This window comes from Anomalospiza imberbis, chromosome 1 (genome assembly GCF_031753505.1).
Source record: "Anomalospiza imberbis isolate Cuckoo-Finch-1a 21T00152 chromosome 1, ASM3175350v1, whole genome shotgun sequence".
In the NCBI taxonomy this organism is placed as follows: Eukaryota; Metazoa; Chordata; class Aves; order Passeriformes; family Viduidae; genus Anomalospiza; species Anomalospiza imberbis.
Genome location: NC_089681.1, coordinates 115,507,616 through 115,519,970, shown reverse-complemented (window position 1 = coordinate 115,519,970; position 12,355 = coordinate 115,507,616). Strand labels below are relative to the sequence as shown.

At 34.4% G+C, this 12,355-nt stretch overlaps 1 protein-coding gene across 2 annotated transcripts in view; it reads left to right on the top strand.

Annotated features, from left to right (window-relative positions):
- Positions 1-12,355, top strand: part of KCNH8 (potassium voltage-gated channel subfamily H member 8) — a 175,031-nt gene that overhangs the window by 144,425 nt on the left and 18,251 nt on the right. The window contains exon 12 of one of the 2 annotated variants that reach the window (XM_068207313.1): positions 10,920-10,958. The exons of the other annotated variant lie outside the window; for it this stretch is intronic. Within the exon in view, the coding sequence (XP_068063414.1) occupies positions 10,920-10,958 (39 nt within the window). The remainder of the gene's footprint in view (positions 1-10,919; positions 10,959-12,355) is intronic. 2 annotated transcript variants of the gene reach the window in all.

Here is a 12,355-nt window from a genome sequence, read left to right as displayed (position 1 = left end):
TTAAATTCAGCCATTTCAACCAATTTTTTTAGGTCTGTTATATTGTCATAGTAGGGAAATAATTTGCTGACACAGATTTTGACATGTGCCTCACCCTATCTGTATAATTTTTCACTATGGATTACAGATTGCATATGTATTAGGCAGTGAGAGTGTCCCATATTTGATTTGATAAAACTGAGCACTCAAAAGAAGGTTCTTAAAACATATGTGGATACATCTATACCCATACATTAATATGAAAGAAACTGCAAATTATTTTGTTATCCACCAACCCTGGAAAATGTGTTATTTGATGCATTTAGAGAGTAGCAGCAGCTGTTCATAACTCTGAATTATCCTATGAAGAACTCAGAATAAGTAAATGTTTGGACAATATCTTTGTGGGCTTTGGGAGAGTTTCTTGTTTCTGATTATTTCTTATGTACACACGCAAAAGAAATTACAGTGTAGACAGCATTCTTCAGATTAAAAAAAAAAAAAGGCTGGTTAGAGTCACACTGATAAAAAGAACAAGGAGCCTCCTTGACACCTATACCATCACTATAATTAAGTCTCAGAGGAAGACAAGGCACATGCAAGCACAATCTTTGTCTCACTAAAGCTCTATCGATGTGAGTCATTTTCAAAAAGAAGAGGTTATATTCCTGAAGAGTCAAAAATCTCTGTTTGTAGATAAGACTTTTAACTAAAAAGAATCTACTTTTCCTTTTGTAGACTTAAAAGTAGTGTTCTGGCTCCTACAGAAACTTTCCTTCCCCTCTCGCCAAAGAAGAAGTTGTTCTCTAAAATGAAAACGCTCAGTTTGTGAAACACAAGGAAGGGTTGATTCCATCAGTGCATCACAGTGTAAATGAAACATAAGGACAAGGTTTCATGAAAATGTGGTAGATTTCTTCTCCAGTAGGGAGCATGCAGTCTTAGTGCACCATTGCCAGACTCCTTGATAATAAAATAAATAAATAGACAAATATATTTTAAAAGGCAATCTAGCAACCAAGAAACAATAAAACCAAAGAATCTGCCCACATCTTCCCTCTGGAAGGCATTGTCTGACAAAATAGGGATTAATTCTTGTCCTTTGAAGAGGCTGGTGTTTAGAATTTATTAAATTTTAATGACTGAGTTGTGAGGAATTTTTAATATAATAAAGCTCAGGTTGTTATTAGCAATACCTAAGACATTACAAGGAATGCTCATCTTTTTCTATTGGAAAATCTGACAACAGACCAAATCAATTGTTTGCAAAGGTGAAAGTAGCTCAAAGCTCTGGAGCATACAATAGAGGACACAGCTTGGGAAGAAAAATGTCTTCAAATTCTAATCTAAAGTATACTGAGCTTTCTGGTTCATTCCAGCTAAGCCTTAAGTATTTTAAAAGCATATGAGTCATTCCTCTTCATGCCATTTTGACTGCTTATTTGAAGACTTTAATCTTTCTTTGTTCTAACTATTGTCATTATCCTTGTAGTCATAAAATGAATAGCGAAAAATATTTTGAATGCAAGTACAAAATTCAGATTAAATCCTGCCTTGCCACTGTTTGGTTTTCAGCTAGTAGATTACATATTTGACATGAATTCATTCTTGCCTTTTTAGTCATCTTTTTTCTAGATCTAGATTTCTACTATAGATCATCTGAATTTGAATGCTGCTTTCTAATACAGCAATAACACTTTCTATTACATATTTGATTATCTATTATGAATCAGCATTGAAAGTAGTGTGAAATTCCTGGTTTTTTATGCATTGATTGTCTGCATAACAAATAGTATTTCATTTTAAAGAAGCAAACAACTTATCATATTTGCTACTCTATAAATATTAAGGAAAAAAATAAGCTTTTTTTAAGAGTTGTTTTTAAGTTTGGCAAGTTTTGTAAGATAAGAAAACCTTTTAGAAACAGTCACATAATTACTTATTGAAGAGTTGACCTCCCAAAGTAAAAAAAAAAAAATAATTCTTATTTCATGGGTATTACCTATGTGCTTGTAATCAAAGTCATGCATTGAAAAAATGAATTTCCAAATCAGTTCTTATTGCACTACCATACTTAGTCACTATTCCTCTACTCCAGCCTAGACCACAGTTCATCCTGCACACTGTAGGACAATCACAGGTTGCAAAATATTTTTAGTAAGTAATTTTTATAGAACATTTCCCAAATAATTCCAACCAACTTTTTAATAGAGGAGATTTTTTTTCATACCACCCAGCAGTTATGTAAAATGAAGTAGCTTACCTTAAAGTCAATCAATCCTACTTTAACAGTAGGGCTGGATAAATTTGAGGAAAACTTGTAATTTTTAAATATGCTTAGTGCACATTAAACACCCATCTTTGTCAGTAGCTTGTCTGGTGGATGATCATGTATTACTATTCCAGGTGTAACTCACTGGTGTTTATTGTCAGTAAGTATAAAGCTTGCAGAATAAGAGACCGATCAGTGCCAGTTTTTGTGTTTCTATACAATTATTACAACAGGTAGAACATAGAACTGAATAAATCACCTGAAGCAATGGAAGTCTAGTACTTTATCTGAATGATTATTCAAAAAAAAAAAAACAAACAAAATAATTTTTAAGCTGTGAACCAACTGTTTATGAACTTTCTCTTTATTCCACGTGCACATGGTTCCCTTTGCTCTAATTGTTCTGGTAGAAGCCCTAGGTGACTGATGGCTGAACAGCCACTGCTCCTGCCCAAAAGACACCATATATTATTTTTTCCTTTATACCTCTTGATATGAAGTGGAGTCTATAAACTTCTCAACTTCTCAGTGATTATAGTGTAGGAATGAAGGTGCTCCTCATACTGTCAAAAACTAAATTAATTTTAAAACTGGTAGCATATAATTAATTTCTATTCCTGATATGTTCATTGGAGTAGGTCTCTTACCTGCCTCTGTGCATGGACTACTCTCCAGTTAGGGTTGCTGTCAAATATAACTTAGGGCTCTCACATTTTACAAGCTACTCAGATTTTTCATTTATACTTCTGGGACGATCTGGATTTTTTTTTTCCTTCTTCCCTCTCTCTGTCTCTTCCTCTTCACAAAAAAGTTACTCTATTGCTGAACAAGGCAGCACTCACACAATGTCATTCACACAGCTCAATTTCTTTATTCCTATGGAACGAGTCATGCAGCTGTACATGGGTGTGAGCACTGGCAAAAACAAACAAAAATCAAAGTCGTTAATTCACCTGTTTTACACTTCATTTTCAATATTAAATGGATGAAGTGTATTTTGGGAATATGCTCTGTCCAATAGCTCTCTGCAACATGTTCCACAGGTCTCCTACTTGTGTTCGTGACAGTAATTATGTTTTGGTGGATCTTTGGCTATTAAGTTGGATGCTAGCTTCAAACAAGGAAATCTGCTGCAAGACCCTCCTCCCTGTGTAGGGTTACAGTCAGTCCTTCCTCCAGACCCTCAGCCTGACAACTTCTTTAATTACTATGGAGCAAGGCTGACCTAGAGCTATAGTGTAGGCCAGGTCTGATGTCTTTTTTTCTAGTCTGGTAGCTCATAAAGCTTTTTTACTAGCAGTTACTGGTGAGCCTGATGTGTGGTGCCTCTGAGCCGTCTCTCCCCCCCAGTACCCCTCAAGGTAATCACCTCACTGTTCTGTTTCTAATATATTCTTCAATATGGTATGCTGCTGAGAAATAATGCAACAAGGGAACGTAATTCAAAAAAGATAGACTGGTTGGCCTTTTTATTTTCTTTCCTAGTGTCTTTACCCAAAGAACCTTTTTGCACTGATAATCTCATGTTTCATTTCTGTAGCCTTCAGTTATTCTAATATTTATGAAAATAATGACCCAGACACCTATGCTGTCTGGTTTTGTCTCTAGTAATTTATTCTTCTGATTTGTGGTCATTTTCCAGGTAGAAGATTCATCCTACCACCACTTACTTGAGCAATTATGAAATCTTTTCCATTAATATTGTTTTTCATTAATTTCTGTATTTTTATAAATCTTTCCCATTTTGCACCTAAACCAAATGGCCAAATCACAGTAAAGGTGCATCACAGAAGATCTGGAAAAGAACTAAGAGGAGGGGAGGAAAATAACCTATTTACAGTAGTCTGGGACTACGTTAGGTATATGTGACTCATCCCTAAATTCCAACTCTTATTTTTGTGAATGGATTAAGAGACAGGAATTATGAGCCTTACATTATTTATTAAAAGCTTTGAATTATTTATTAAAAGATTTTCACAAGTAGACCTTACCACTTTCTTGACAAATACAAAAAAAAAATTCCATTGTAACTAGAATTAACATGCTTAAATAAGTGATGAAATTTTACTTCTAATTTTAGCTTTTGAGTCTTTTTGAACACTCTCCATTCCCATTCATTTCACTTCCTGGGATTATTACATTCTACACCAGATTATAAAGCTTAACCCGAGGGTAACATGTTGAAAAAAATCCAGGCTAGCAAAGCAGCTTATTGATGTTTTTAGACTGTTGTATGAGGAGGGTATAAAACACTATGTCAAACAGAATTTTAGACAGGAAAAGCTCCTGGCTTTCAGAGTATTGCCTTGGAATCTAACCATATTTCTATTTTAATTAGACAGGCATGCTAGAGGATAACTTTTTTCCAATATGTCTCAGTGGGCCTCAGGGAACATGATAATATTGCTTTTACAATATTAATATTATCTTTGTATCTACACTGTAAAAAATGGAAAATAGAATTAATCCTAATATAGCTAAACTTTAAATGATATAATTTGGAAAGTGGATTGATTTTTAATTTCTTTTATATTATTATCCCCTTTATTTTGTATTGATAAAGCTGATTGGTTGGGGACCTTAAATTTAGAAGCTCTTTTACAATAACTTGTCCTTTTATTATTCTGGGTAATATAGGACTAATTAATGAAGGAAATGATAGTACCACAATGTCTTCTGTAAAAACATTAGTTCTGAGGGCATAGACTACCTTAATATACAATGTTCATGTCAGAGTGGCTTATGTGGTGAAGTTTCTACACGATTTGCAGCATGATTATAACCTCAGGAAATAACACTGAAATGTGTAAAACTAAATGTAGTGTAGTCTTTGAGAAAACTGTCTATAACCTGTGCAAGTTGTGTATCAAACTGGCATTTTACATTGACAGAAGTGTACATTCTCAGTTTTGAGCTGGTAATGTTTTTAGTGCAACTTTTCTTTAAACATCATAGAGCAGTAGAATAGCAGACCTTGGAAAGGACCTCTGAAAGTTATCTAGATCCATTACTCTGCTCAAAGATATGAAAGCATGTAAAACCAAAAATTATTTATGTAAAAATACAAAGTTTTTACTGATATCAAAAATAATATATCTGCATATTTTTCTTTTTAATTATCTATACTTTCTTCCAGTAAAACCAGAGCTACGAAACCTGCCTATACAAGTGCAAATACAGTTATGTTGAAAATAGGTTTGATACTCAAGACATATATTACATTATATTACTATAATCATGTTATTATTTACCACATCACTGAAAGTTTTCAGTGATGTGGTAAATAATATGATTGTAATAATAAATGTATACGTACATTTTATACACATATGCTGTATATACAGTACAGGACTGCATAGATAGTAAGTGTTCAGAGACAGATTCCATTGCTAATCACACTATGTTCAGTGTTCATTCCATCATTGTCCAAAATTGATATTGGTTTTTTATGACCATGTTTGGTTTTATGTCATGTTACTTCAAAGAATTCAAGTCATTTTCTTAAAAATTCTCCATGCATAAATTGCTGTCCTCAGGGAGGCACTTGCTAGCACTCATCCCACTCATTTGTGCTGCGAGTGCTAACAAAACACCTAGCCAGCATTGGGAATGTGCACAAATAGGCAATTGGCAGTGATAAAAATTTAACTGGGGAATATTCTTCAATATCCACTTCATTGTCCCTCTCTATTCTTTTCAAAAGACTCTCTGAAGTTAGATATAAATATTTACATAAATACTAGTATGAAGTTTCATTTAAAGATAAAGCTAACATTTCAAACACAACTCCTTCACTGTTATCTACAGCTTTAAACTGAGGAGTCTAACAGAATATCAACCCAGGGCCAATCATGCAAATATTTATGAGCCTGTTTAAAACTGCTTGAATTTAAGCATATAAGTTTTATTGCTTTGGAAAGTGTTAGCTTTTTTTGTAGTTTCTATTATGTAAGTATTTACTTGACTGTAATCAAACTGTAGGAGTATTAACAAGCGTTCTCCACTATATCTTTTTTCTGCAGTAATCTGAAAGCTTTTCCAAAAATACAACCTGCCAGACAGTACAGTCAGTGCCAGGTTTATTGTCTATTTTAACAATTCCTTCTTTTGTTTTCTTTTCATCTTATTGATAGACTGTTCCTTTTTTTCTTTTTGTTTTTCTTTTTTTTTTTGTGAAAGATGCATTTTCAGAGCAGTTGAGACCCTAATTTCTTCTCCTGCTTTGGGGTGGGGAAAAGGGATGTAAGCATATAGAAATAAAAATTACTAATTATACCATCCACATTTCCCATTTATTTATTCTTAATATGGCACAAGAGGCAGAGATATTTGTTTTTGCTTTCAGTGCATCTTTTTAACGAGAAATGCAATACATCCTGTATTGCTATTAAAGTATAATTTCTAAAAAATTAATTAATGCAATGAGGTTAACATTCAGGTTTTAAAGAAATATATGAAAAGTAAACTTTTAACACCAAATATAAAAGCTCATGTGAGAATTTTGCAACCAAGAAAGTATTCAATTGCAAGAAAGAAAAAAAAAATGTATCCAAAGCTAACCACAACCAGCCAGTTACAGAACATTAGTACCAAGTTAATTACAAAGAAACAAAACACTCAGGACAGCAAATTAACAGGAGATTGCAGAGCTCATGGCAATTCACGATTACAGTCTCCCTAGGACAAAACACCTGTGACAGATCTGCTGTTCAAGTTTTGCTGCTATTTCAATGTACTCTGTATTGTAAGCATCAGAGAATGCTGAAAACATCTGCTTCCACAAAATACTCTTTCTTTATCTGTCCATTAAGTGAGGGAGAGAGATAATAACCCTGAGAAAATACAGGAACAAGCCAATGAACAACAGAAAGTTTTAAAAAGAAAAACAAAACAAGAAAAAAACCACAGAGGGTGGCAAATTGTTCAGTATAAAACAATTATATATAACAAGCGCTTTGTGTGTGATTGAGTCTTTTGTGATTTAGAAGACTTGTGCTATTTCATTAAAAATTTCCTAATTACAGAAAACTGAGGCCTGAGCACATGTGAGGCATTAAATTTTGCAGCAGTACAATAATCTCCTGTTATGTACTTGTATCTTTTCCATTACCATACAGTAAATTTGCAAAGAATGGAACATCTGACGTGCATTCTTGGGTTTTTCTCCCACACTGCTGGTGTTCCTAAATGGGCTTTTCCCATTTCCAAATGCTGACTAAGAACATTAATACTCCAGTTTGATTTCAAATCCTTTCCTGAAAATATATTTTATCCTTTTGACTCCTCAATATAAAGAATGATTCATGTATTTTAGTACCAAAGATTACAAGAAAACAAGTGAAATAATGTTTTTATTTTTATTCCTACTTTTTGTGAAGGCTACAAGAATCAGACCAGCAAACAGTGGAGACATTCTATTGAGGCCCAGCATGTAATCTTACTGACTGGGCATATAATATATTAGCTTTCAATTTAGCTGTCTCTCTACATTTCTCTTTTCAGGGTTTTATCATTGGAGTTCATCTTGAATTATTGTACAGTTTATTACCTGGGTTGGTCCCAGTTCCTGGTAGAGATTGTTTATAAATGACTTCTGCCTCTTGACACTGAAAAAATTTTCAGATTATCAGCTTTCAACAGCAAACCACTAGTTTTCAGAGAAAGAAATATTCTTTTTGTGCTTCTAATAAACAATGTTTAGGATTATTGAAATTGTTTTAATCTGTATATTAAGATATTAAATAATTGGAAGATTGTAGATTTATGATTCCATAGTGGAAGAATTTTATATGAGTCTGCTTTTAGTACATAATCTATTATTGTTTTGTCTTGTATAATTAAATTTAATAGCTGGTTTCACAGGACATAGAGACACCAGGGCTGAAATCAAAACTTTAATTAAACTCTTTGACTGCATTTCACATAATCCATGCTAACATCAATCTTTCTGTTTTTTTTCTCAATGCATAGTAAGTTAAATATCTGCATTTTTTCTTTCAGCAGCCCTTATACTTTAAGAGCTGTGCTTCTTTTAAAAGGCAGGCATATGAGGTATTTGGCACACTCTTTGCATGAGGAAAAAATAGAACATTTTATAGAAGACTGCTCTAGTGTGTTGTCCTAAATAAAAGCTTTTAGCATCCTAGAAACTAGGGCAACACTTCCTAATTATTTACTCTGATACTACATTTTTGCAAAGATAAAGCTATGTGCATAATGAGGACTTCTAATTTACTGCACTTTGGCTTTGTCCAAGTTCTTTTTCATCTTTTCTCTTTGGGACTGGAGGGAGAGACAGAGAAGAGGAACTGCTGGAACAAGTTTAGAAGCAAAATTCTTGAGAATTCTCTCCGGGCACAGATTCGTTTCTTTTGCCAAGTTTCAGCTACTTAGCCATAAACCCAGGCCCCTGTTGCATGTGCAGGACAGACAATGAGTATGGTTGCAGTGTAATTATACAGAAGCAATTACAAGGCTCTTTACTGTGGATTTTGTTCTATAGGAAAGATAGCTTATAGGTCCATTGTTTATTTTAAAATATCAATATTTTCAGACTGAAATAGTCCCCAGTGGGTTAAAGGAGCTAGTCTGGGGGAATAGGAGGAGTCTGAGAAGCAGCTTCTCACATCATGTGCTCTGTGTTCATACTTACCCTTCTTTTCTGCTACACAGCCTCCTGAGAACGCTCCCTCCCCTCCTTGCAGAAAGCACCCTACCTTCAAAAATTCCTTCACCCTTCTCTTGAGAAGGTCCCAAGGCAACAAAGTGCTGCCACTCACCCCATTTTCTGTGCAGCCAGTTCCCCCTGCTGCAGTGACCAAGCCAGGGATTATAATAAATAATAAGTAAATAATAATAAATAATAAATAATACAGAGCAGCAAGGGATCAATGGGTGGCTGTGGCTCCTGTGCTGAGGAGCAGCAGGGAGGTCCAGAAGCAAGGGCACAGTGCTGGCAACTGATCATGCAGCTTAAAACCCACATAATGCTTTCTTTGTGTTTTCAAGATGTACAGTCAGGATTAACAACTATTCAGGAGGGAAAACAGCAACATTAAAACAAAAAGTGAGGGGAATCTTCACCCACATTACGAATTACAAGTGATAAGTCACTTCTAAAGCCTTCAGCAGGAAAATGCATACTTTCTGAGATGTTTTTTGTGAAGCTGCTAATATTTTGGATTTGCCTGGAATTTTAATCAAGGCTGCTATTTAACATTCCTACTGTGCCTAGAAGCCAAGCAAACTGATGTCCCAAAATTCTGGGCACAATTTTAAACTAATATTTTTAACATTTGTGCAAAGCAGGCCAGTAGTACTTCCTAATTCTGAGTTTAATATTTTAGCACATTTCTAGTTTCCTCTCATTCCGAATCGTGAAGATACTGATTTTTCAGTTGGTATAGATTACAATGCAATTATGAGATTTCAGTATTTGATAACTCATTCTCTGCTAATATCATCTAGTACTCTATCTAACTCAGTAAGTACAGAGCAGTTATTTTGTTTACATAGCCTCATTATTGCAGTTGCTCTGTTTGGTAGTTATTAGAGTGTTATTGCTACATTTAATGATACACCTGCTACTGGCTTGGCTGTTGTGCAGTAGGATTTCTGCTAACAAAAAACTTAAATATTCTGTATTTGTATATTATACCACTACTAGTACCCTCACTGCAGAACAGTTTTTAGGTTAACCTGAAAGACTTGGAACAAAAATTAAAAATTATAAAACAAAGAACAATTATTATTTTCAAATCTATGCCTAAAATTTGAATATTTAGGAGTTCTGAAGATATTTGTCAAACAAACTGAGAAGTTCAAATTATTTTCAGAAATGCCTAACTTCTACCTATGTTTGGAGAAAAATAATTGACTGATGGGTTAAGCACTTTTTGCCTTGATATGTGGGTTTAGGAAAGCTGAAAAAATCTCACAAAGTTTTACCTGGCAGACTAAAATATTCATATAAATACAGTACATAAGTGCCAGAGACTTGTCCATGGTCAAGATGTGGACATTCAAATAAACAGCCGAATTTTCAAAGCAGATATTATTCAGCAGTTCCAGTGGATTTTATTAGAGGTAGTTACTCTTGAAAGCGGCATAATTTTTTCTTTTGTTTTACTTTCTGTGTAATTCAATTCAAGTTAAACACCTCTCCCTCAGGACTACCTTGCTCCTACTTGCATCAGTCCCACCACTGCTTTTGCAAATTTCTCAGATGCTGGAGATACTTAGTTCATCTTCACATATAGACTAGGCTGGCACAGGAGCTAAAGCTAAGCAGGGCCAAAGTAGAGCACTTGTTCCTGAATTTCCACCAAACCTGAAACCACTGAAATCTACCGGGCATGCTTTCACACACATCTACATTTATTCACAGGTTTGGAATATTGATCTACTTTTTTATTAAAGTAAAATATTGTTTTTTTCATTAACTCACTTTTTATTTAAGATCAAACAACTATTTTTTTTATTCTCACAGCACCTGTTTGCAAGGATTATCCTTAGTTCAGTGTTATGTCACCATTTAATTTAATACAGCCATTTTATTGTGTCTTTTCTTTCATTGACATAAATGTTTTGGTTTAGATGTTTGTATCCCTTTGGAAGCCAAACTGTGCAGATGTACATACTTCCTACCTCTTTGGTTTGTTTTTTGCAGGTAATATCAAAATTATCCAACAAGCCTACACTATCCCAGGTATGTTGATCACATTTTAATTATGCCAAGCTTCACTTTAAATATGCACATAATTATAACCACAACAAACTCCTTCCATTCCTTCTTGAAAGCAGACTTCAATTTTTTTCAGAATGAGAATTCAAATAGCATCCTGCAGATAGTTCTGCCACTGCCCATTTTATGAGTAACAGCTTATAATCTTTTTTCCCAGGTGCTAAATTTGAATATCTTCCAACAGCAACTGCATTTTAGACGCATGGCTACCCAAGCCAAAGTTTTGAATATGAGTAACACTCATTCTCTGTAGAGTATAGGCAGTATCAGTGCCAGGTCCTGTACAATTCAATCATCATGACAGCCTTTGAATGACTACTACAGTTGACAACAAGGCTTTCCTATTTTATAAAGACATGCCTTCTGTCACAACTTGGAATTCTTACCTCTTCATATATACCTCAAATTAAAAGATACCAGTTCACTAAATCTGTCAACACATACCACGAGAAAAGCATACATTCAATGAAAGTGTGTTGTAACAAAATTAAACCTATCCTGCAGAACATTTAGACAGATGCTAATAGGGGCTTAAAATATTTGGATAAATTTCCCAAATCTGTATTTCCACCCAGCCAATCGGACTTGGCCTGAATGTGGGATATCTGACTTTGCAGGGTCATCTGAGGTTTTCTATCTAAAGCTAACAGTGCCTTAATCAAGCTTGATTAAGAGGAGTAGCCTGTAAAAAAAAAAAAAAAAAAAAAAATTAAAAGCAGCAACTCCGTTTGAAACCATGAAGTTGCATTTGGTTTGTTAATTATACCTGGAACATGAGTCTGCCTTAGGCCATTCACCTACTACCAATAAGGTAAGTTGTACCATGGGAATAAATGAAACTATTTCTGAGTTAAGGTCTGATCCTGTCTATGTTGGCACATGTCAGCACTCATGATCAGCATACTTTTTTACTAAAAAAAAATAACATTGATCTCCTACACTGTGCTTTAATTAGTACATAAATTACAGAACCCAGGTCTATGTTGCCTCTAAATTTCCATGGTTCCAACATCAAGCATCTAAATTGCATTTTTTTCAAAACCAGACATAGCTCTGCTTTCTGATGACTCAGTCCTGAAACCAAAACCATCAAAACATTTCTACATTAATGGGACTTGGAGTGAACTGAAAAGACTGCCTGCCATCCTAGAAATTCTTCAGTTACAAAAACTTAGAAGGACACAGAGACCATTGGGCTTGAGCTGAACTGGTGTAAATGCCATTTATACCTTATAAAAGGTTCCATGTGAAAAAGTGGTATTATTTGAATTACCAGCCTCAAATCTCTTCTGTGGACCACCAAGATTCTGGTAGCATAATGTTCAAGAAATAATGCCTCAGCTAAACAAAATTATTCTTCT